The 27,183-nt window shown below is 36.4% G+C and overlaps 1 protein-coding gene across 1 annotated transcript in view; it reads left to right on the forward strand.

Moving 5' to 3' along the window:
* Window positions 1-27,183, forward strand: part of LOC140046570 (ribosome-recycling factor, mitochondrial-like) — a 216,208-nt gene that overhangs the window by 45,276 nt on the left and 143,749 nt on the right. The window contains exon 2 of the mRNA XM_072091268.1: window positions 22,016-22,170. Within this exon, the coding sequence (XP_071947369.1) occupies window positions 22,016-22,170 (155 nt within the window). The remainder of the gene's footprint in view (window positions 1-22,015; window positions 22,171-27,183) is intronic.

Here is a 27,183-nt window from a genome sequence, read left to right on the forward strand (position 1 = left end):
CGTATACTTCCCCTGTCCTTCTTGTTTCAAAGAAAAATTCAAAAGATAAAAGAGTTGTCACAGACTTTCGCTATCTAAATTCCAGGATAAAACGTATTAATCACCCATTCCCGTTATTAGCCGAAACTCTGAAAACAATAGGTAACGCTAATGCACAGATTCTTAGCGTAATTGATTTGAAATCAGCGTTCCACTGTGTACCATTAGCCGAACATGCCCAACAATACACAGGTATAGCTTCATATCATGGTGGAAAGCATTATTATTATAAGAGATTAGCACAAGGATTAAACGTTTCACCAGGTATATTTCAAGCAAAGATTGAGGAAATTTTAAATGAAATCCCAAATTCTAGAGAATTCTGTATCGCCCATCATGATGATATTATTTTATTTAGCCAAGACAAATTTGCTCATAAGCAGCACCTTGTTTCCGTTTTACAAGCCCTACAATTAAATGGTTTTAGAATTTGCCCAAAGAAATGTAAGTTATTCAAGAATAAAGTGCAATATATGGGACACACCATCCTGATTAATTCTTCAGGACACGCATGTATCACACCATTAGGCGACAGGTGTGCAGCTATCCGAAATTTGCCAGTCCCACGAACCCATAAAGAAACTAAACGATTTATTGGTGCAGTAAATTATGTATCCCATTTTTTCCCTCAAATACAATCAATTTTACGTCCGTTACACACACTCGCAAGTAAACGCCGAAAATTTGTTTGGTCCACTGACCACCAGAAAGCATTTGACGAAATTAAACAATTAATGGTTAAACCACGAACTCTTCAAATGCCTAGAAAAGAAGGTAGATTTACGCTATATAGCGACACTTCAAGAACCGCAACAGGTTCATATTTAACACAAACAGTAAACGGTAAAGAACACATAATAGGTTATTATTCCAAAATCTTACCACAAGCCTGTCAACGATATAGCGTCACAGAATTAGAGTTATTTGGACTTTACATTAACGTTTCAGCATTTCGACACTTACTAAAGGGTTGCGAATTTGATTCATTCGTAGACCACTCAGCAATTGTACAAATTTGGAATTCAAAAGATCAGCCATGTACACCCCGTTTACAGAAACTAATATTACGATTGTCCGGATACATTTTCCAAATTGGTTATAAGAAAGGAACTGAATTAGTTTGAGCAGATTTTCTCTCCCGAGCCCCTCGTGACGACGTTTCCGAAATTGATCAAGTTGTACCCATTGCATTTAATATTACAGAGACTGAATCTCTTAACCCGATTACAAACACATCTACTTGCAGACCAGTAACAAGGTCATACGCCAAGAAAATGGGAATAAATATACCTGACCTACATAAACCCAAACCAGTACAAACGCCCGTCATTAATCAAAACCCAGTGACAACAAACACGCGACCTACACCTCAACCTACCGCTACACCACAAATAATCACGAGACAACAAACAAACGCACATCGATCACCGCCAATCACAACGCCACCCATCGTAACGCCACCCCCAATACGTAATGTAAACATTCGACAACCTCCAGAGGAACGACTAGTAGACAAAAACAAGCAAAGCAAAGATACTACACATCGAAACGTACCAGTTGAATTGTATACATCGCCCAAACCACTAGTACCAAACATAACTGAATTTAAGTCAGCACACATCCCAAAACAACAAGACTTAGATAGATTAATGGATGTTATTCAAAGAAAGATAATTAGAGATTATAACCTCCCAGTAGATGTTAAACAATTACGTGTTGAACAAGAAACTTCACCATTTTTTAAGCCAGTTTACGATTATTTAGCTCATGATATCCTTCCAGCTGATAAGAAAGCAGCTCGTGCAGTTCAGAATAAGTCAGAGCAGTACATATTGTGCAACGGTTTACTATTCCGTTTATTTTTCCAAGATAAAGGTGGAGAATTTGTATTGCAATTAGCTGTTCCTGAAAACTTAGCCGAGACTGTTATTTCTCAGTATCACGACAATTTGTTAAGTAGCCACCAAGGTACGATGCGTACTTACCTTACCATTAGGAAATTATTTTACATGCCCCTTATGTTCGAGAAAGTCAACAATTATACCCAAGCGTGTCTTAGATGTCAACAATTTCGTCCCAAAACCGATAAATTACGTCCTTTACACGATCGAGTACCAGCAACTTACCGTCCCTTTCATACACTCAGTCTAGATTTTAAGAGTATGCCAACTTCACCTTCAGGTTTTAAACATATTATGGTAGTATGTGATGAGATAACTAGATTTTTGATTTGTGTACCTTTGAAATCCATTGATGCCGAAACAATTTGCGAAGCACTAATTCAAAAGGTCATCAGTATTTTTGGACCCCCATCTCGTCTTATTTCAGATGCAGCAACCTCCCTTACAGGAAAATTATTAACGCTATTATGTAACACCCTTAATATTGATAGGAAAATCATCAGCGTCCACAATCACGGTAGTTTACAAGTTGAACGTCATATCCGCACCGTATCGGACCTGTTAAAGGTCAACTTTAACCAATTCGGAACAGATTGGGTTAGATTTGTATCAACAACATGTTATGCTTATAACTCGTTTTCATCCCCACATCTCGGAAACCACTCCCCTTACGAATTAGTTTTTGGCCGCCAACCTCCAAGTTTGACCTCATTAGCCTTTAACCCTATTTCAGGATTGTCTCATTCCTATGAAGAATACTTTGAACACCTCAAGAAGAAATTTCAAAACATTTCACAGACAATGCTACAATTACAGCGAACACAACAAAACGTCCAAAACTCCAAGATTTCCCAACGCTTAGAAAAAAGTCCAATTTACTCAGTAGGACAACTCGTATATTTATACAAGCCAACATTATCATCACTAACGGCAAATTCAAAGAAAATCGCCGCAGAATGGGTCGGACCATTAGTAATTCATGAAGTACTAGACAGAACATACTACATCCTAGCAACGATTAAAGGAGAAATACTTCGCGACGTATTCAATTATAACAGACTGAAACCCTGTTTTATGAGAACACCTAAAGAACGCAAACATTTTACACATCTCCAAAAACTTAAACAATTGTTGAATGAACCCACCGATGATAATAACGATAAAATCCAAAACACCATTAATGTAGTAAATGACGAAATCAATGTCGAATTTGTAGACGAACATGATAGGACACCAGCCCAATTGCAATCAGATACCCTTACACATCCAACTAAGATAGAACCCCTTAACTTGCAACCTTACATTGACTGTGTAGAGAATAACATGGGATTAGCAGCCCCATTCCAAATGAAAGAGGAACAAATTAAGGAACAAACTAATTTAATTATGACAGCACCTAATGATTCAAATATGACATTAAACCGAGGTAGATTTAAAGCAGGACATTTCCAAGTTTTAGTTTCGTATTCTAAACCGACTTCAGCCAAACGTAACACTGATGAAACAAAACACGAATCTAATGATCGCAAATTTTGGTGGAATATTGACAGATATAACGATACAGAGAAATTGATTAAAGAGATCATTAATGATAAACAGATACCGATAAGTGGATCGCCAAAACGATTCATAAAACGTTTGTATAATGCAACGAATTACTGATTTAATTTTTTTTGCAAGATTTTTTTTAATTACGACATTTGCTAAATGATAGCATAGTCTACGTATTTTTGATGAGATTTGTTTAGTAATGATGTGATTTCAGTTAAAAGAGAATTGAAATTATGATTAAGTATTGATTTTGTAACGAGTTTTTTGATAAAGATTAAATTTGAATTTTGATGATCGATATGTTGAGATATTGAAAAGAACGACAATCATTTTGTAACAAATATTTTGTTTAACCTTTGAGTCGTTAATCTCAAGCATTAATTAATTGATATACAATAACAGGAGATTTTCTTAGTACTTTTAATTGTAATTTTTTTTAAATTGAGTACAAAAGTCGAATTTGTCGATTGATTGAAATCGTAATTACCTGTGAATATAAATGCTTAAATCGATAAAGTTGCGACGATAACGATATATTGTGGATAAGTTTGTGTCAACGGGACACACACATTTGTTTCTTTAAAGTTTTAAGTGATTAAGTTTGATATTTTGATTTTAGGCAAATCAGCCACAGTTTCTTGAGTTTTATGTTTTGATTTGATGATTTATGTTTGAAGACCATTAGAACGCGATGAGTTGTCGCACGATTTGACGTATGTTCAATGTAACATACTATTTTTAAGTTTTGTATTTTTATTTTTAACTGATTTATGTTTGATTTACGCGAATTTTATACCAAATTCATTTTTAATTTCATTTTTTTAAGAGAGAGAAGAGAGAGAGTGAAAGTGATAAGGTTACACTTCAGAGTCAATGGTTTTGGCTAACTCAATTTTTGCTTATATATGTATAATAATGTTTTTTTTCTTTTATATAACTTTAATTTTGCATGCCACTATTATAACCATTTTTATATTTTAAATAGATTAGAAGAAAAAAAAAAGGGAAACAGAGGGATGTAATATAACGATATACTTTTATATTTAAGAAATCGACCTTTGTATCGGAATTCAAATAAGTTCACAAACTTGACCCAGAAAGTCCAGAGGAGAGTTTGTCCAGATGTTTTAATGACCATTTAGTTTATAATAGAATCCCTAAAGAAAACACTTAGCTTAATTTTGTGACTTTTCCCATCGTTAAACCAGGAGTGATTGACACTATTTAAGTACAGATTTGACAGTGTCATCCATCACAGAAATACCTTATTATACCGTTAATCACTCCCACTTAAACACCCCTGGATCAACTTAGGACCAATCGTTACCCTCACAGATTACGTAGTGACATATGCAAATGAACCGAGGGCCAATATACTCCCAAGTTTCAGAAGGGCCCAGACACACCTTACAGCCACCTCACGGAGCACACACACCTTACAGCCACCTCACGGAGCACACACCTTACAGCCACCTCACGGAGCACACACCTTACAGCCATTTCACGGAGCACACACCTTACAGCCACTTCTCCAGAAGCAGACTAACACACTTCACACCTCACCGACAGCATCACTGATCCTCCGTTCCTTATCTATACTTATAGTTGTATATTGTACTAAAGTATTATACTGAATAAACAATCTGTGTTACGACAGTCAAGCGAGTCAGAGTCTTCATTAGTACCTCAACAACGCAACATTATATTACAGTAGGTAGAAACTTCATTTTATTTATGTACTTTCACATTATGATGAGGGGATGGAATTCCACAAACACCTTTGGAACATGCACATTAGCTGAAATATGCAAATTAATGGTTAAAATATAGGGTATACAGTAGGCCCTACCCATAAACGCCAACCGCTAGTTGTAGAGTATAATTTTTTTCCCCAAATTGTTCTTATGAACCATTTTGTACAACAAATGACTATAAGTGCTGTATTTGATTCAGGGACGATTCGGCCCACTTTGTGGGCCGAAACGTCTCACTTTAGACCAAATTCATATTCATTTTTTTGGGTATTTATCAAGTTTTTAAAGGTGTTTAACAATCCGTATTTTATTGATATTGACAATGTTAATATAATATATATAATAAATTACAAAAAAAACGTAATTTTATATTCAATTTATTACTTTCGAAAACCTTGTTTATTCCGTGCATTCGCCAAGCGGCCAACAGAGGACGTAACTTGTTTACATCGTTCGCGTGACTAAAAAATGATTTTTTCGACAATGTTTTCAAAATGTTTGCTTTATTGCATCTTTATCCCATGTAGTACTACCCCATAGTCTCTCTGAAAATAAGGTTTGAGGAAAAAAGCTTATTTTATGCTTATAAAATGCATCAAAGCCGATAAATTTAAGTGTGCCGAATCGTCTCACTGCCGAATTGTCCCGGGCCGAATAGTCCCGGGCCGAATCGTCCCAGGGTTGAATCGTCCCAGGGCCGAATCGTCCCGGGCCGAATCGTCCCGTTACCCTGTATTTGACCTTATTTTCAAAGAATCAAGGTAACTTTCACCATAGTCAATAATTCCATTGACTATGCTTTCACACAGGATTTACGTATCACCATAACTACTCTAGGTAGAGACATCATTTTAGTCTCTATACTTTCATATATGTAGAAGAGATGGGATTCCACAAATCACACTTTGGAAACATATGCAACAAACACACACAATCGATCGACCACACAACCTCTCGCCATTCTGGTGGAGGTAGTTAGCTGAAATATGCAAATCAACTGAAATATGCAAATTAAGGGTAAAATATAGGGCACCTGGTTAGAATCTCATTTACAGGACCTGGATTCTTCATTATTGTTCGCCTTTTAAAGGGGGATTCTGGGTTTAAAATTGCTTTTAAATATCGTTTATTTATTAAATAAAAAATATTATAACAATATAGACATGTCAGAATGAAGAAGTAATAACGAGAAATTAAAAAAATTAAATTTCATATACATTTTAGGGTAAATTCATGGAAAGTCTGTTTTTCAGCAGCTTAGGGAAGCTCATTAATATTCATGAGCTATTCACAAAATCACGTCATCAGTGGATTCCAAACTCGCGACGTCAAGCTTTTTGTACGTTGTGTTCTCTCTCCCCTGTCAAACGACGACCACCCGATCATTGTGAAATACATTTTTGGTTAGATTTTCTAAGCTAGGCCTAAAGTGTAATAATAACAGTAGTAGCATATATATTTATTTGACATTTAATTAAATATAACATTTAGTACAGATTACGGAGTCATAAATTATACTATTTTTATACCTCGAATAGTACAGATCGTATATCGGCTTCACGTACTAGGCTAGGCCTAGCCTAAATCATTTTATTCATGGGTGAGAGCCATTTCTGACTAGGGATTCCATGCCACGATGGCTACGTTAAAACATTGGGGCCATCATTCATGGGCCTAGCTAGCCTATTACTAAACGATTGGCCCATAAATAACAAAACTCAGTGGATTCCAAACCCATCCTATCAACCAAACTCCTAAACAATCTAAACCTAAAACGTTCTACAAAAATCGGCTGTAAATATTGAGGCAAAACAAGGTCCGATCGCCGTCCGCACGTATGGTGTCCCGATCGTCTAATAAGTAGGCCTAAAATAGGCCTAGTTTACTCTCCAAAAAAGCGGATACTGCATCAAGCAAGTAGACCGGTAGTAGGAAGGAGACCTACCTAGCCGATCCGGCCCAGTTAAAAATTGAGCTAGCTAGTGTAGTAGACCCTATGCGAATTGATACTACCAGGCCTTTTACTATAAGCTACACTTGTTAAAATTAGCAATACTTATGTTTACAAATATTCCAACTCTCTCTCTCATTCGAGCTATATTATCTATACCATTCCGGTAGGTCGAGTCGACCTTCAATCAAATACTGTACATCGTTCATGTTGTGATTATAGACGGGGTATACTTGACCCGACCAGTTTGGTATTGTATACTGTATCTGCTTATCACGTGACGATGCCAGGCATGGGCAGAGAGAGCACGTGTATCGTCGTCTCGCTCTCCTCGCTCAGCAGGAATGTATACGTTACGCTTCATTGATTTTGAAGGTTTTCCCTAAGTCAGTGCGAAAATCGGCAAACGTAAAGTGCAAACTTATCTAATTTTTCACTGTTTTGATGGATTTTCATAGACAATTGACTTTATAAATGGGAAGACCAACTAAAATTACATCAGATAAGTATAATTTTACAAAAGTAATTGATATGGTTAATGATAACGAGTCGTCGGAAGATTGACCATTTCACGAATTTCCTATTCTGTAACCACAGTGTGATTTTGCCGTAGCTGCACTTGTAATCTGGCCTCATTTCACAGCCTTCGTTCTGCTTCACTGGGCGCTTATATAAATTGAAACTTTTACCGTTCAAGAGACAAACAAATATATTTTATTTTTTACTATTCATTTTAAACCCGGAACCCCCCTTTAATGTCCAAGTCGTATACATACAGGCTAGGAAGATTGAGATAGTAATAGTACTGATCTCCACATAATGTTTAGCTTTGGGACAGCAATGGTTGGCTATGGTACTCTTGCAATTACTTCCGTTCTTGAGCCCTCTTCTTTGATGGTCGAACTAAGATATATGAACTTATTCACTGTCTCCAGCTCATGCCCGGTGACTTCGATCTTGATTGAGATTTGCCTTTCGCTATTGGTCATGATCTTTGTTTATTCGGAACTGATTTCTATGCCACACCTGGAGGATATTACTGTCCAGGTTCATCGTCATTAGTTTGTCAAAACCAAATTATGTACTCACGATTAATATTTCGTCTCAACACTTCGGGAGACTTCGTCAGAATGACCATCCAAACTTCTTTTCCAAAAATCGATCCACTATGATGTACATCCGTAGACTCTTTCGCAGTTGTAGATTTCTTGGATGTTAAAAAAAAATCGTGCCATCCTCTCTGTAGAGTGTCTTTGTGCCCCCCAAAAGAACATGACAAAAATTCATGTGAAATCAGAGAAGCCATAGAGATCAGGTATTTAGCGGATTAAACTATCCATATACTCGCTATTGCTGAATAAAAAATAAAAGGACTCAATCGGTGATAACCAGATAAATATAAACGGATACCAACACATACGACGAGACAGAAAGAGACATGGTGAGGGCATGGTGCTATACATTGCCACTGCGCTATCTTTCATTGAAAATAAAGCAGATGCATATCTATCAACTTAAGAAGTAAAAGTGGCAACAAATTGACAATTACCACTTCGTACAAACCACCATCATCTAAAACATACTACTTTGATGACCTAAGTAATCTTCTTGAACTTACTGGTGTACATGACAGAGACTATATTCTCATTGGAGACTTAAACTCTGATTTTTTAGTACCTAACGCGAACACAAGAAAGCTACAGAATACTATGGATGACTGTAATCTTCTGCAACTATAGTAAACCAGCTCACCCGCATCACTGAAAATACCAAATCAATTATCGACGTGATCATCACATCAAACAAAAACATGCATCTCCAAACAAAGGTTTATGACCATTCTATGAGTGATCATGATGCTGTTTGAAATGAGGTTTCTTATAACATTTTTAAAAACAGGCATATAACTTAAAAAATCGATCTTTCAAAAATTTTAACAAAAGCCTTTTCCTCGAAGACCTTGAGAAAATAAAATGGGATGATTTGATCAGGAATCCAGATTCTATTGATTTATTTTATTCAAATTTAAATGATGTGCTAAACCATTACGCTCCTCTTATTACTAGGCGTTTTAAGGGAAAACTACCAAGCTGGCTAATCCAACGGGAGGACATTTTGGACTTAATGCGTGATAGAGCTCGAACAAAAGCAAACAAATCATACATCAGATTGGCGGTACAAGTAACTAGTCTATGCCGAAGTGCTAAATGTAGTTTTTACTTAGATCTAAGGCTGTGTTTATACAACACCCTAAATTTGAACACGTCTTTAATTTTTAGCGTGTTACACGGGCCAAGGTCAACTCCACAAAAACCTTGCAGTTATACATTAAATCGTAATACCGTGTTATACCGTAGTTCATAATCCTAAGTTGTATATATACTTGCATGCATTATGAATTAATATGAGTTTATTAAGGATTTTAATAAAGGATGATTTCTTTAAAATTTAGTTTATTTATTTATTGATTTTTTAAATCTGCTTTTAATATTAGAAAAAAAATTGTTTTAGAATTAAGATAAAACTATGCTACATTTTGCCAAATTATGCCAACATTTAATTAGCGTTAATGTTGAGTGCTAAATTGGTTAAAATACCCCAAAATGCAGAATTTTCTACTAGATTTGGTCAACATTTTCACAGTACATACTTGTATTTAACGAGAGGTCAATTGCTAAAGTGGTGACCCTCTACTTTCTTATTCCGAATTTAACTTAAAATGGAAGGACAACAGCAACGACGGCGGCTACTGCAACCTCCAGCACAACCCCAGCACCAGGAACAACCTGTGGTGCCCGCTCCTGACGCAGCAACCGTCAACAGGCCAATTTCTTCTGTAGCGTTGAAACTGCCTCCATACTGGCCCAATGATCCGATATTGTGGTTCACCCAAGTGGAAGCACAGTTCACATCGCGTGGGATTACAGTAGATGCTACAAAATACGCTTACTTAGTCGGATCATTGCAACCTGAAATTGCGCAGGAAGTTCGGGATCTACTTCTCAACCCGCCTACTGATAACAGGTATGTGAACTTGAAAGATACCTTAATACGTCGGACAACTGACTCCGACCAACAGCGCCTCCGCCAACTCCTGACGGCCGAGGAGTTGGGGGATAGGAAACAGTCGCAATTATACCGACGGATGTTACAACTCTTAGGCGACAGGCCACTCGAATCTTCAATTATGAAACAACTATTCTTAAGTCGCCTCCCAACTAATGTACAGCTTATCCTAGCTTCAACCAAGGATGAGTTGGACCTGGGAAGCTTGACATCATTGGCTGACAAAATTATTGAAGTATCTGTAACTGCAACTGCGCCAACAAGTGTATCGGCAGTACACACGGACAATACACCCTCCTTGCGACCCTTGAAACCCTGCTAAAACAGATTCAACAACTGTCAACACAAGTTAATTCCTTGCAATCTGATCGACGGCACAACAGACATCAAAGTCGCAGCACAGGTCGACATCAAAATCGATCGAGTGGTAGGCATTCATCTCCTGCTCAACCTAACAGTACCAATCGCTCAGCTCAACATTCAAACAACACTCCTCAACTCTGTTGGTACCATGACAAATTTGGAGTAAATGCTCGAAAATGCAATCCGCCGTGTTCGGAAAACTCCAACGCCGACAACTAAATGCGACGAATGTTGCTGGCCGTCAAATCGTAAGTCGCCTTTTCTTTATTGTAAATAAATTATCAAAACAACGTTTCCTCATAGACACTGGGGCAGAAGTTAGCGTTGTTCCACCTACTCGCCATGAGCGTCTACATAGGCGACAAGAGTCTACTTTGACTGCCGCAAATAATACATCTATCAACACTTATGGACATTGCTCTGTAACCTTAGACTTAGGTTTGAGACGAACATCTCAATGGTTATTTGTTGTCGCAGACGTCACACACCCCATCATAGGGGCTGATTTTTTAAGACATTTTGGACTGTTAGTCGATATGAATAATCGACGACTCATTGACACTACCACCAACCTGAGTATTCAAGGTGTCGCCTCCAAAACTTCGCCTCTCGGTCTTATATTTACCACCCTTGAGGCTAAGTCCAATTGGAACTACATTCTTACAAAATTCCCAAACATTACACGCCCTTGTTATCAGGAAGCGTCACTAAAACACGATGTGACACATCATATTCAGACCCATGGTCCACCAATTTCGTCACATCCTCGACGGCTCGCACATGACCACTGCAAAACAGCCAGACATGAATTTGAACACATAATGCAGCTTGGAATTATACGCCCCTCTAAAAGTAACTGGGCATCACCTTTACATATGGTGCCTAAGAAAACTCCTGGGGATTGGCGTCCCTGTGGGGATTATCGAGCATTGAACAATGCTACTGTTGCAGATCGGTATCCTATCCCGTACATGCACGATTTTACAGCATCTCTGCACGGATCCACTATATTTTCTAAGATTGATCTCGTCCGAGCTTACCATCAGATACCAGTTGAACCTGCTGATGTTCATAAACAGCAATTACTACACCATTTGGACTTTTTGAATTTGTTAGAATGCCATTTGGCCTCCGCAATGCCGCTCAAACTTTTCAACGTTTTATTGATCAGGTAACGCGTGGATTGGATTTTTGCTACGCTTATATCGACGACCTGCTTGTTGCAAGTTCCAACGCCGAGGAACACGAAACTCATCTTCATCAACTATTCACACGTCTTAATGAGTATGGCGTTGTTCTCAACCCAGCGAAATGCCAATTTGGAGTTTCGTCACTCGAGTTTTTTGGACATCATGTTGATTCGCAAGGTGTCCGACCACTTCAAGTAAAGGTCGAAGCGATACAAAACTTTCCACAACCAACTTCTTTACGCAAACTACGTGAATTCCTTGGACTTATTAACTTTTATAGGCGATTTATACCGCAGTGTGCCCAGATTTTACAACCTGTCACAGCTCTACTTGTTGGGGCAGGTAAGAAACAGGAACTGGTATGGACCGACGCAGCTTTATTGGGATTTAATAATATTAAAGTCGCCCTCGCAAGTGCTACACTTCTCACCCATCCGCAGCCAGATGCACCTTTAAGTATCATGGTTGACGCTTCGGATGTGGCCATAGGGGGTATACTACAACAATGCATTGACAACAATTGGCAACCTATTTCATTTTTCTCACAGAAGTTGAAACCAGCGCAGACGCGATACTGCACATTTGGTCGTGAACTTTTGGCGGCATACCTTTCAGTTAAACATTTTCGTCATTCACTTGAAGGACGCTCATTTCATATTTTTACTGACCATAAGCCACTTGTGTATGCTTTACTCGCCAAACCAAATCGTCACTCGCCACGCGAAATCCGTCATCTCGATTTCATATCTCAATTCACAACGGACATACGCCATGTGAGTGGAAAAGCTAATGCAGCAGCTGATGCATTGTCGCGAATCGAACTTAATACTTTCAGTCACAACACAACTAACATTGTTGATTTTAGTCTTATTGCTGCTGCACAAAAGAATGACGATGAATTGCACAAGCTACTTGAATCACCGTCTTCACTACAATTTCAAAACTTTCCAATTCCAACTTCTGACTCTACAATTAGAGATTAGATATTTCCAAAGGCAATCCACGTCCATATATCCCACAAGAATTCAGACGCATAATATTTGACACTCTACATTCGCTATCACATCCTGGTATATGAGCAACACAACGTTTAATTACTGACCGTTTCGTATGGCCAGCAATCAATCGTGATGTATGACGATGGTCTCAAACATGCATTCAATGTCAACGTTCCAAAGTACACCGGCACACCGTTTCGCCACTCTCTACTTTTTCTACACCTGACGCCCGTTTTGACCATGTACATATAGATATTGTTGGACCTCTCCCTCCGTCAAATGGTTTTTCTTATTTACTAACTTTTATCGATCGTTTTACTCGATGGCCCGAAGCCGTACCTATTCCGGATATCACAGCCGATACTGTCGCACACGCATTTGTCAATCGATGGATCGCTTCATTCGGAATACCTTCAACCATTACAACAGATCGAGGAAGACAATTTGAATCTGCATTATTTCATTCACTCGCCAACTTACTAGGAACTAAGCACATTCATACAACTGCATACCATCCTATTGCGAACGGACTTGTAGAACGTTTTCATCGACATTTGAAGGGTTCTCTCAAAGCACATAATGATCACACTAAATGGACAGAACACTTACCTATAGTACTTTTAGGCATTCGTACAGCCCTTAAGGCTGATCTAGGTCATAGCGCAGCTGAACTTGTTTATGGCACTACTTTAAGATTACCTGGACAATTCTTTAATTCAAACTCTGAACATTGTGATTATTCTAATTATATTGATAGATTGCGTGATAATATGAGTAAACTACCGTATATTTCGGTGTATAAGTCGCACTTTTGGCACGCAAATTTGACCTCTAAATTAAGGGTGCGTCTTATACACCGAACATAAAATAAATGCCTCACCACACAGAGTGTACATATCGTCACCTCGTTGGCTAGCTAGGCCTGAGTAGGCTAGGCTAGGCCTAGCTACAGTGTACTAACGTAACGGCAACCTGCTTCTGCCTAGTTTTCAAGGCATTTTAGCGTGATGTTATACTAAATATGATGAAAAGATTTGTTTATTATGGAGCTGTTTTAGGCGCTCCGATAAAATTTCATTTGTAAACGTTTACGATTGGAATAGTATTTATTTATAGTTATACGCACGATCCCCGACCGCCGTACCCCCAGCGCAAGCCCTTCTTGGCGGCCACATGTTGTACGGTATTCGACTAGTATATTCTCCAGGTGATTATAGCATGGACCTAGCGTACACACTTCTCGGATACATAGATACTAATCGAATACGATTGTCCGTGAAAACGTGCGCCCTCTCGAAATGATCGAGCGAGGCTAGCCCACACACGTGCGTGTTACACACACGGTCATGCACTCGATGTTGCGGGTGCGAAACTCATGAATAACAAGTTAGAAATAACTTGTTGAGGCTGGGCGCGGCCGAGCCTAGGTAAGAAAAAACCTAAATAATAATATAACAAAATATATTATTACAATAATATTGATTACAATTTAAAAAAAAACATTGTTTTGATGAAATATAAGGTACCGATATTTTACTCTCAGTTAGGGGGTGCGTCTTATACACAGGTGCGACTTATACACCGAAATATACGGTACGTCCCACACCTACCCACACCAACTCTAACCGTAAATCCTATATCAATCAAGAAATATTTAATTGTACCCATGTTTTTGTTCGAAGGGACTCTGTTCGAAAACCCTTACAACGTCCATATGATGGTCCATTTAAGGTATTAAGTCGAACAGACAAACACTTTGTTCTCGATCTAAATGGTCGACAGGACACAGTCAGTATTGATCGCTTAAAGGTAGCTCATTTGGATACTGATTTATTTAAAAGCCAAGAGCAAACCCTCACTCCCAAGCTACAAGCATTACCCTAGTCAAACCAACCAATCCGTCACCCATTTTTGCAACCCCTCCCCGTACTACTTGTTCTGGTAGACATGTTCATTTCCCTCAACGTTTTGTCTCGTTCTATCATTAATACTTTCACTGGAAGGGGGCTCCTGTAGCAGACCTACCACATAGCTTTTAAACAATTCAACATTTACTTTTAATTTGATTATTTATACATCCTCTATATATCTCTTTATTTAACCTCACATTGACAGGTTACCTTCACTTTTCTAGCTAATGGATTTTAAGAATGTTAATGACTCTAACAGAAAACCACATTAATTCTCTAAGGGCCTGTTTCTGCTGCATAAAAAATAACCGGTTAAAATCGGTGTGAATAAATTAAAATCGGTGTGAATAAATTAACTCCATTTTCTTGGCAGCAGAAACAGGACACATTTGTGGTAACCGGTTAAAAGGCAGCGCAAAATAACCGGTTAAAAACACCAATTTAAATCGGTGTTAGAACGCCGTTTAACCGGTTATCGCTGAGCAATTCTTAGCTGCAACACGAAATAACGGTTATTTGATTGACAGTTGTGACCCCGGGTCAGATACCGTCGCATACGGTGTGTGTTTTCCTCGTGGTTTTGACAGTCGAACGAAGAAGTGAACATGTATGTGGATGAATGAAATCACAAGATATGTTATTCAGTTGTGGGGGGAGAGAAAGTACGGGGAAGGATGGCAGGCAATAGAAAAGAATCACAGATAACAAATAAGAGCATTTTTGCGAAAGTAAAAGAGGAATTTGGGGTGGAGTTCCGGGGACTACCCAAGCTAAGCAATTTGAGGCGTTAGTACACGCTCGCGAAGGGTATGGATGGTCCTATATTAACACCAAAACGGAAACAAAAGGGACTCAGAATGTTGCAAATACCTACCAAATGATAGTAGATAATGGTTAATTAATTATGAAAACCCAAATTTTATAGCAAAAATCATCCGAATTTATGTAATAAACGATGAATTTAGCAAAAAAAACTTAATCCAAACGAGCGTATTTATGGCACGCCCTTAGTGCCTTTAATAGGAGAACAATGAACAATCTTAATTTGATCGTTTTATATAATTTTTTTAGAAAAACATCACATCGACAGAAAACAAAGGTTATGAGAGCCTTTGATAATATATTAAATATGATTTTATTAAGCATAGAAATGTGTTATTATTTATGTTAGTACATAAATATACGAAACAATGTTTAATACTCATTATTCTATTAAAGGCACTATGTGCGTGCGATATTCTATGACTTGGATACTCTCGTTTGATTTAAGTTTTTGTGGCTAAACTCGTCGTTTTTAACATAAATTCGGACGATTTTTGCTATAAAAGTTAGGGTTTCATAATTAATTAACAATTATCTACTCTTGTTTGGTAGGTATTGCAACATTCTAAGTCTCGTTTTTGTTTCCGTTTGGTTTTTTGTAGGACCGCGCTTGCGAAAGACAACAGTCGTTCACGTGGGAAGGGCCATATCATCATCGCCTTTGTTGAGGAATTTTAGGCTAGATAAAAATTATCCTAGGCGATCGGGCGCTGCACGACCCTCCCCATGTTATTGAAGGCGCCATGAGAATTAATTTTATTAGCGATCAGTAAGTAGGCTTTACAAAAAACAAAACTTGTAGACCTGTAGACAACATTTTATTATTTTAACATGTTTGAGATGTTCGGCGATATACACACGTGTGTATTGACGACGTCGATGACACAAACAGCCAACGTACTACTTCCGTCTGAGTGTATTGCATTTTGGGTAATGATGACGTTTTGCTCGACGACCACCCATAGATTTAACCGGTTATTTCGGAGCACAAATTGAGCAGAAACGCGGTCTTGTTATTGTTATCTATTTTTAATCTAATTTAAAATAACCGGTTAAATTGCGTTATGCAGCAGAAACAGACCCTTAATCCTAATTGGTCAGATGAGATGGGCCAAGCCCAATATTATCATGCACTGACCACATTATTAACACAATCTTTTCTCAACCAGCATCTTAGCTACACCGTTTATTGCATTGTCTTATCAAATATTGTATATTGTATATTTTATCTATTTACAGTAGAACCTGTATTTTACGTACCCTGATTTTACGTTCCCTTGATTTTACGTACGCTTAAAATAACCGATGACGTCATCAGTATATACTGTACTTTTCTAGTTAGGCCTCATATCTTGCTAGGCCTGCTAGCCTGGCCTGAATAGTCTAGTAGGCAAGGCCTAGCTAGTGACCACCTGCAAGCTGTACAGTAAATAGGCAAACACGGTAGCCTTTATAGCTACGATTTCTACGTATTTGGGGACAATTTAAGGTCAACCTCGATTTTACGAATCCCTTGTTTTACGTACGCCTTCCGGCCCCGTACCGTACGTAAAATGAAGGTTCTACTGTATTGAGAATCCTCACTTGATTCACTTGGAATAAATTGCATAGTTTACTGTATACATTTAGTAGTTGTTTTATTTTACCGTTGCGCCGACAATTACTAAAAAAAAATTAAATGCCCACTAATGAAAAAGATTCAAATAAAACTAACCAACATGATAACCCCCAATTTACTTTTAAGACCAGGGAAGTTACCAGGGAAATTGTTGAAAGTAAGCTGTTAAAAATTGACCCTAAAAAGGCCACCGGACCGGATGGGATCGGAGGCAAGATTCTGAAGCTGGCAGCCCCTATCATATCAAAACCACTTGCCTACATCATCAATAACATTAATCACAACAAACATATTTCCAGACATCTGGAAACACTCTGTTGTTACACCAGTTCACAAATCTGGTGATACACATGACCTCAACAACTATAGACCTGTATCAATTTTATCTAACATCTCTAAAATCACTGAAAAAATCCTTCACTCGCAGCTTTACCAACATCTCATCACACATAATATGCTATGCTGGAATCAGTTTCAGATCTGGTTTTCAACACTTACAGCACTAACCAATACTCTAAATAACTGGTATTCGAATATTGACAGAGGCCTCAATACAGGAGCTGTATTCATCGACCTTCGCAAAGGACCATCATGTTCTCATTCAAAAACTTCCAAACTTTGGCTTATCTCACACATCTATTCAACTAAAAAAATCTTACCTTTCAAATTGTACCCAGTGTGTTAAAATTGAAACCCATACTTCTACATCTCAGAATTTCACTATGGGTATTCCTCAAGGCTCTCTTATTGGACCACTTCTATTTACTCTGTTTATAAATGACCTGCCACATGCAATTAAACACTCCAAAACCAACATTTATGCAGATGATACTATAATCTACTACTCATCAGCTTCACCAAATATTATTGAACTTAAACTAAATGAAGATCTTTTAAATATTTAAAGTTGGCTTAAACAAAACAAATTAATTATAAACTGTAAAAAAACATCCTCAATGCTTATTGGAACCCATAAAAAACTTAAACAACACAAAACCCTCCACCTCATATATAATAACATACCCATATCACAAACTGACAAACAGAAACATCTTGGCATTCACATTGATTCAAATTTATCTTTTTTACCTCCGCCAAGGAGGTATCGGTAGCATGTGTTGGTTTGTTTCTTTGTTTGTTTGTTAGATTACAAGATCTTTACCAAAATAAATATACAGATAGATATGTGGTCAAGGACCATTCCATTAAATTTTGAGACCATTTGGGATCATGGTCCCAATTCTGGACCACTTTTTAGTATACTTTTCAGACCTGCTAGTGTTAAAAGATAGGACAGCAGTCTTAAAGTACGGTAACAAGTAAACTGAAATTTCATTTTCTCGAGAACCACTTGTCCAAAAAACTTCATTTTTGTACAAGAGGCAAGAGTTATAATTTGTGATTTGTAATTTTAAAACATAATTTGATTTAATGTGCACGTTTTTTTGATGCGAGTAGTTTAAAAAACCTATTTCTTTTCAAATTTACTCATTTGATTTTCGCGTTGCTGTTCTATTGTTAGTCAACTGAAGCTATTGTTAATTGAAAGGCTTGTTACATAACCATTACAACAAACTTGCATACACATGCTTGTAGTGAAATTAACCTAAATCACAAACAGCATTAAAACACACACAAATATATATATATTTTTTTTAACCGGACAAATCTTATGTAGGAGAATTTTACAGTAGGCGGAGGTATGCACTCTCGGAGTGGCTTTCTAGTTCTTTTCATGTAAATAAACTCCGTTCCAAACCCATCATTTCATTAATAAACACACATCCATACTCCTCTATAACACTATAATCCTCCCACACATTGACTATTGCTGTAGTGTTTTGGGAACCAGATCGAATATTGACCGAATACAGACCATGCAAAATAGAGCATTTCGCATTATCCTTAAAGCTCATCCTCTCACACCACGAACATTTACAACACCTTAAATCTTCATACAGTCCAAGATTGCATACATCTACAACTGGGCTGCCTTGCCTACAGGTCTGCAAATGGTCTTGCTCCGGAATACCATGCCCTGCGTCTTGCCAGAATTTCAAATCATCGATGTACCCGAAGTGTCAGTGAGAGGAAATTTGTCGTCCCTTTCCCTAAAACTGAAACCTTTAAGCAGCTTCATCTATAGAGCACCAACATACCTGAAATTGCTACCCACCAAACTAATTAGAAATGCGGTAATAATAAATAATTTTAAGTCTACTCTAAACAAATATTTAATCCCAAAAGAAAAAACTCAACGTTTTGTATAGTATTGTAGGCTATATTTTTGTATTAAAGTACATATAATATATATTTTTTATATTTTTTTAAACATAGTTCATCCGTTTTTCTTTTTCCATATATGTTTATGTGAGGCCCCCTTGATTGTCAGCATGTGCTGTTTATATTAGGGTCACCCTCACTAAATAAGGTTTAATAAAAAAAAAAAGCGTGGTATCATTCTTGGACCGAAGCTTCCTTCTCTTACAATCATACAGTATAATAAAATCTTGGAGGTAATCTGGTGCTAGGTTTGCGAGACAATTATAAACATGCAAAAGTACCTTAAATTGAATTCTACAATGAAGCTCGTTAAGAAGAGGTTCTGCCCTTACACTCAAAGTCACCTGAAATAAGCCTAGCGGGTCGATTTTATATATATATTTCGGTATATCTTTATTAAAAAAAGTAAAATGACACAAACAGCCGATGGCTGAAACCGTAGTCGTACATTATAAATATAAATATACAATCATGATAAAAACAGTCTTTGCAATCGTTGGTCTTTAACAGATATACCAACAGAATTACAATAGTCCAATCTAGAGAGAACAAGGGATCTAGTGGCCTCAGCGCATGTCTTATTATCTAAGAACTTTCTTATTTTACATAGACCTCTTAGATACCAGTTAACCGTGGGACAAGTCATATTAATATGAGGAGTCATGCTAAGGTCTGTATCGAAGACTACTCTGAGATTCTTAACGGTATCTGATGGTTTCAGAATTTCACCACCAATATTAAAGGCCAGGTGCGGGCAAAAAATTTCTATTGATCATACATTCCAATAATTATCGATCTATAGTTTCCCCTATGTTTCATAATTTTTGGGATTTTATTTGTGTTACAGGAGCTTTTTGAAAATTAGCACTTTCATATCAGTTCAAATTACACAGTTCAAATTACACAGTAAAATCTCTATTCTTTTGTACACAAATTTTGAAAATAGAGAGGCATTTTAAAAAGCTATGAAAAATAAACGGTGTGGTAAAAAATGTTATCAGATGACTAAATATAGGTAATATAACTTGAATTTTACATTTCTGGTATTTTTATTCAACTTCCGAATTTTATTTTCATGCTATAGCAAAAATTATCCACCGTATATCCACCATCTTTTTTCACCTTCTAGGGAGTCACCAGACATGTTATTACATTATGCTAACTACCTAACTACTGAAAAAAAGTCTTTCCTGTTTTTTTTGGCAGAATTTTGCCGAATTTTGTATTTGACCATATTAGGGGAAATTCATGGTTTTTCGTCTTGATTTCTGTTACAAATATTTGATTTATGTACAATTAACCAGATATTATATTTAAAATTCATGCCTGTACCTGAGCTTTAAGTTCAATTTTCCTATCATTAACATTTACCTTTGGTGGGACCAAAACAAAAAGTTCTGTCTTTTGCTCATTAAGCTTAAATTTATTTTTACACATCCATAATTTAAGTGTATTGATACAGGTTGTTAATCTAAAAATAGACACTTCTGTCACCGGGTATTTTAGGATCAAAGCTTGAATAAAGTTGGGTATCATCAGCATATAGATGCTACCCAATGAGACTTTATAATATCGGCAATAGGTCTAGTATACGCTGTGAAAAGTGCCAGGCTAATTGTTGACCCCTGAGGGACACCGAATTTAATTTTTGTTATTTCAGATTCACAACCCAACAATTTGACCTTGTAACATCGGTTGTTTAAATATGATTCTATTTAATTTATAGCACCACTTTGATACCAAACTTATTAGATAATCTATTTATTGCTAATAATAGCTTTTCTAAGCAATCTTTGTTCTAATTTTATTGCTGTTTGTTTTCGCCATTAGCTGGTCTCTTAGCATTTCATTGGCAAATATTCCATACTCACATCGTGACGCAAGTTCTCTGAGAGTGGCTATATAGTCATCGAGAGACTCTCCCGGTAATTGCGCACGTTTTCTAAATTGGTAGCATTCTGCAACCATGCTCACGTGCTGCGCAAAATGAGTTTCTAAAGTAACCAATGCTCTCGTATAACAATTTTCGTCTGCTTTTCCAATTTTGGGTAAAGAATAAAAAATTCTTTGGCCCTCAGGTCCTAACGAGTGTAGTGTAGTAACATAGCCTTCTTACATTCAACTTACTCACCCGTGGCCGCCGCAGCCAGCATGTAATTCTCGATGGTATGGTAGCTTCTCCTGGCGTGGGTAGAAATGGAACTGGCGCTTCTATCCTTCTAGTCGCTATATAAAATAATTCATTAATAACTTAGCAACAGGTTCATTAATGATTCTCGTCGCCAATTATGGTAGACAGCAATAAAATGATACTAGAATAAACCGGTGTTTATATAAACATCTTAATAACAGCCTTTTATTCCATCTCCTTTCCTACTCCTCTACCCATGTGGTCTCCACTACTGCCCTCATCGGATACCACAAAGACGTTGCAAGTAGAACTCCTGTATTTTATAATTACATTTATACATGATAGGTGTTTTACATCTTGGTGAGATATATTCATAAAATGACTTCATAATGTTACAATGATCATCTTAATTTTCTTTTATTTTTTGTTTGTTTGTAGTACCCGAATGATTTCAGCTGTTTTTCATCAAAGGTTGATTCAAATGCGGAGAATTAACGTCCCTATCAAACTTTTTCAACGTTATAACAATCACATACTTCAACATTCTTCTCTGCGATTTTACAAACAGTCCGGAATAGTATTTGCTAAAAAAGGTGAGGTTTTTTTAATTATATGAAAATTCTAATTATACAGTACTTTGTATAAAAGATTTTTAATCATAAGCTACAACCTTTGAAGGTATTTTTCACCACTTCTGTTAACGCAGCTGATATTTTATTCATAATGGTTTAGGAAAATGCCCTTCTTACCATTAATTTGGAAAATCAATGAAAATTAAACTTCCCTGGAAAAAAGTCATAACATTACTTGGACACTTTCTCTGCAATTTCAGACGTTTTATAAAATAATGCATATATTGTATAAAAACAACAATCCAGATCATTCCTCATATGTATGTTTTATGGTTAATTATGATAAAAATAGAAAAACAATGTACACTTACTTCACGTCGAATGTCCTTTCATGGACGGTCTTAGCCTATAGACTAGGTAGGCTTAGATTTGTAGGCCTAGCTGGTCACAATAAGTAACATGTGTATCATTGGTTATCCGCACTCCTATCTTGAAGAAAAGACTATGGCTAGGCCCTAGCAGATTGAGTGTTGACAAAGTGCGAGGCAGCGAGGCATGTGCAGCACGCGAGGCACGCCAAATATTTGTGCGGGGCATCATTTTATCATTTCCAAAAGTGCGAGGCATATAGTTTACAATTTCAAAAAGGTGCGAGGCATATCTTAACGTGCTATTATGCTATATTGTAGTCATAATAATCAATTATTTATATTTGTATAATACTTAGGCCTAGTGACCTAGTGAGAGATGGAAAATCCCTCTTTACTATTTAACAAGTAGCGGCGGAGTGATTCTGCCCTGAGAGGATTTGGCCTTGTGGCGATTCCCCTCCTATATAGCACATGGTTTCAGCAGCAACGCACAGACTTCTCTCTCTGAGCGGCGTGCCAAAGACATTTTTGACATTCCATTCTTTAGGAAGTCAACTCGTGTACCTCTTTCGCAAATAAAATGAACAGCGATGGCCACGACAAGTTCAATAACTGGGGGTGAATAAAAGGTAACTGTTATATGCTGATCAAATAAAATGCCGCAAAGAAAAAAATTTGCGAGAATTCTGAAGCGCGTGTGAAAAAACGTAATACTAGGCTTAAAATTAAACTTTAGCTAATATAACCCATAGGCCTATGCAGAAAATAATTGAATAAATTTTTATATAATAATAATTGGTGTAATATTTTAATAATGATACGCTATTCCTGTTTTAGTAGGCTAGGTATATTACGATTTTTATTTATTGTTGTCCATGTAACGTACTAATAAACCTGGCGCTAGTTTCCTTCGCTTGTATTTTTACTCCAAATTTGATAACTAGCTTTATCGTGTGAATACCACACCTTAGAAGTATACCTCATGAGTACTGTACTTTAATGAAAGAATCACATAAAAAGTAACAAATAAATCCTTAAATTAATGATTTTACAGGCGTGTTCCTCGCACAATTTTCGCAAATTTCACGCATGTTCAATAGTTTTGTCTCTACGATAATAGAGGACTAAAACTCAGTGGAATCCGTCAATTTCTCATGCATTTATTGGTGAAAAACACGTTTTATTTCAATATATTTGTTAATCTGTCAATAAAAATACTGTAATAATGTTACCACTGATTGTGATACTGTTCTGTTTTCAAAGAATAATAATCGATCCTAAATCAACATCACTACCTAGCCTAGACCTAGGACATCCTACTAAAGGATTATGATGAATTGTTCTATGTTATTCTTTAAAAGGTTAACGAAACCGTGGACAGCATCAACAGTAACATTTTTCCTTACTGACTGACAAAATCTTCACCAAACAATGCGTTAAATATATAGATTACACAGAGTTTTTAGCCCTCTAATTGGTTATCCGCACTTGGCGGATAACCCCTTGTTATTGTCAGGATCTTTTTTTTTTTTTTTTTTTTTTTTTTGGTTATCCGCAACTAGTAAGTTGCGGATAACCCTTGTTATTGTAAATATCTTTTTTTTCATCTTCTTTATTAGTTATCCGCTTAGTAGCGGATAACTCCTTGTAATCGTCCTGGATCTTTTTTTTTGGGCATTTACGTGAAGTTGTGCACCTCCTATTTTGAATGACGTCAAAGTTGCGCAACGTGACTTACGTGCGATTTTATGATTTTTTATGATTGATCATAGCTAAAAACCAAGCATAATTTTATTTTGACACTTTCTGAAAATTTAAGTCATATCAAGGGCAAACTTTTTGTGGATTAAAAATGCCATGTTTTACAAGACGTTACGCGCGCACGCGCATTTCTCCTCTATTTTTGTGTCTCACTTATATAAAAAATGTGTAAACATAACATTTCATAACTTTGTCAACATATGGGCATTCATGTGAAGTTGTGCACCTACTATTGTGAATGACGTCAGAAATGCGTAACGTGACTTACGCATGATTTTATGAATTTCCCGTATTCAACATAGATTGAAAACCATATAACTATGTAAGTTGAAACTTAGCAAAAGTTTAATTTATATCTTGCGCTAGCTTTTTGTGCACTAAAAATGGCATTTTTTAAACGAAGTTACGCGTGCACGCGCATTTAAAATTTAAAATGCGCAAAATTAATTTCTAATCAACTTTCTACGCTGATCATGACATTTTGAGCATGTCAAAAATTCCAACGCGCGCGAACAATTTTACGCGTGTGGTCCGCACGTAGCGCTAAAAACATCTTTTTTTGCGTGAATTATGTCTTTCCAGCCTTTTATAGTGATTTTATCAAATTTTAAAACAATTTAGACTAAAAATTACGTCATACGAGCACGTCGAATTATACAATTTGTGCGTGTTTTTAAAGAAAATATTCAAAAATTCGTCAAAATTATGCCTTTTTTTAAACAATCATAGATTCTAAACTACGTGGAGAACTTTTTTTTACTTACATATTCTGGAAGGTGATGAGTTGTAGATATCGGATCATTAATCAATATGGCTAACCGGACATTGTGACGTCATCGTATGGCCACGCGAATATAAAATATAGGATTTTTGTCTCTTTCGTCATAGCTCATCATATTTAATAGAGCGCATCTCCACTTATTCGTTGTCCATTTTCACCCCGATTTTAATATATTCTAGGTCAATCAACTATCTTTTGCATGAATTAAAATTTTTTTAATTTTTTTAACGTCATCATGCCTAAAAATTTAAATTACGTTGGTCATTAATTTCATCTTTACAGTAAATTTTAATCTGTTATAGCTCGTAAGAATAAAATGTGATAATCACGATTAAAACGTTTTCAGGAAGCTATTGTATTGTAGATACAAAATCATGTGAAAATTGTGCCAATTGAATGTTGTGACATCATCATATGGCCAGTTAAATAAAAAAAGTCGTATTTTCATCTTTTGCGTTATATTTCATTACATTTAAAAGAGCGCGCATCAATATTTCACGTATTCAAATTTCTTCTACACGTTAATATGTTGTTGCTGAGATAATTTCATTCTGAAATTTCTACTTTTGCATTTCATTTTGAAAACCGTCAAGATGTTAAAAATTACAATAAAATACCGGTCCCGTAATTTCACCTATTTTACACTGTTTGTGATATGTATACAGATTGTACTGTGTATACTATATGACACAAAATAACAGAATTCAGAAATAACAACATAATCATATTCTTCAGTTCAGGTCATAATGCCTTAATATTTTTCTGTGTGCAATATTCTAACGTATGACGTGCACGTGGCGTTTGTCGAGCGGATAACTAACTCGTCAAAGTGACGAGTTTCATGTCTAGTTCTTCTTTCTTTCCCGGAATTTTGTTGCATGCATATCTCTCATCCTTGTCAACATAAGATTGTATAACTTGGTCATCATATAGACATTTACCTGAAGTTGTGCACCTCCATATTTTGAATGACGTCAGAGTTGCGCAACGTGACTTACGCGCGATTTTATGAATTTCAATGATTGATCATAGGATAAAAAATAAAAGTCACTTTGTAATAACACTTGGTGAACATTTAAGTTATATCAAGGGCAAACTTTCTATGGATTAAAAATGGCATGTTTCACAGAAAGTTACGCGCGCACGCGCGTTTAAAATTTCAAAAAGCGAAAAATCAACTTCTAATCAACTTTCTACGCGTTTCATGTCATTTTGAGCATTTCAAAAATTCCCACGGGTGCGCATTTTTTTTACGCGTGCGTGCGCACGTAGCGCAAAAAACATCTATTTTTGCTTGATTTTTGTTTTTTCAGCCTATTCTAGTAATTTTACCAACTTTCAAACAATTCTTACTTAAAATCACGTCATACGAGCACGTAGAATTGAAAAATTTGCGCGCATTTTTTATGAAAAAGTTCAAAAATTTGTCAAAATTATGCCTTTTTTTAAACAGTCATAGATTCTAAACTACGTGGTGAACTTTTTTTAAATTACATATTCTGGAAGTAGATGAGTTGTAGATATCGAATCATGAATCAATATAGCTAACCGGACATTGTGACGTCATCGTATGGCCACTCGAATATAAAATATAAGATTTTTGTCTCTTTCGTTATTGCTCATCACATTCAACAGAGCGCATCTCGCTTATACGTATTCCATTTCCCCCGAGATTTCCATATTGTGTACGTCAATCAACTATCTTTCGCAGGAGTTAAAATATTTTAATTTTTATGACGTCATCATGTCTAAAAATGTAAACAACCTGGGTCACTTATTTTCATCTTTACAGTAAATTTTAATCTGTTATATCTCGTCAGAATAAAAAGTGATAATCATGATTTAAACGTTTTCTGGAAGTCATTGAATTGTAGATACGAATTTATGTAAATATTTAGCCAACCAGATGTTGTGACGTCATCATATGGCCAGTTGAATAAAAAAAGTCGTATTTTCATCCTTTGCGTAAAAGTTCATTGCGTTTAAACGAGAGCGCGTGTCACTTTTACGTGCCCAAAATTCTTCAAATTTGTATTAATGTAATTATTTAGATAATTATCTTCTAAAATAGTTATCTTTATATGTCAATTTGATGACATCATCATGTTATTAATTGGATTT

Source organism: Antedon mediterranea, chromosome 4 (assembly GCF_964355755.1).
Source record: "Antedon mediterranea chromosome 4, ecAntMedi1.1, whole genome shotgun sequence".
Taxonomy (NCBI): domain Eukaryota; kingdom Metazoa; phylum Echinodermata; class Crinoidea; order Comatulida; family Antedonidae; genus Antedon; species Antedon mediterranea.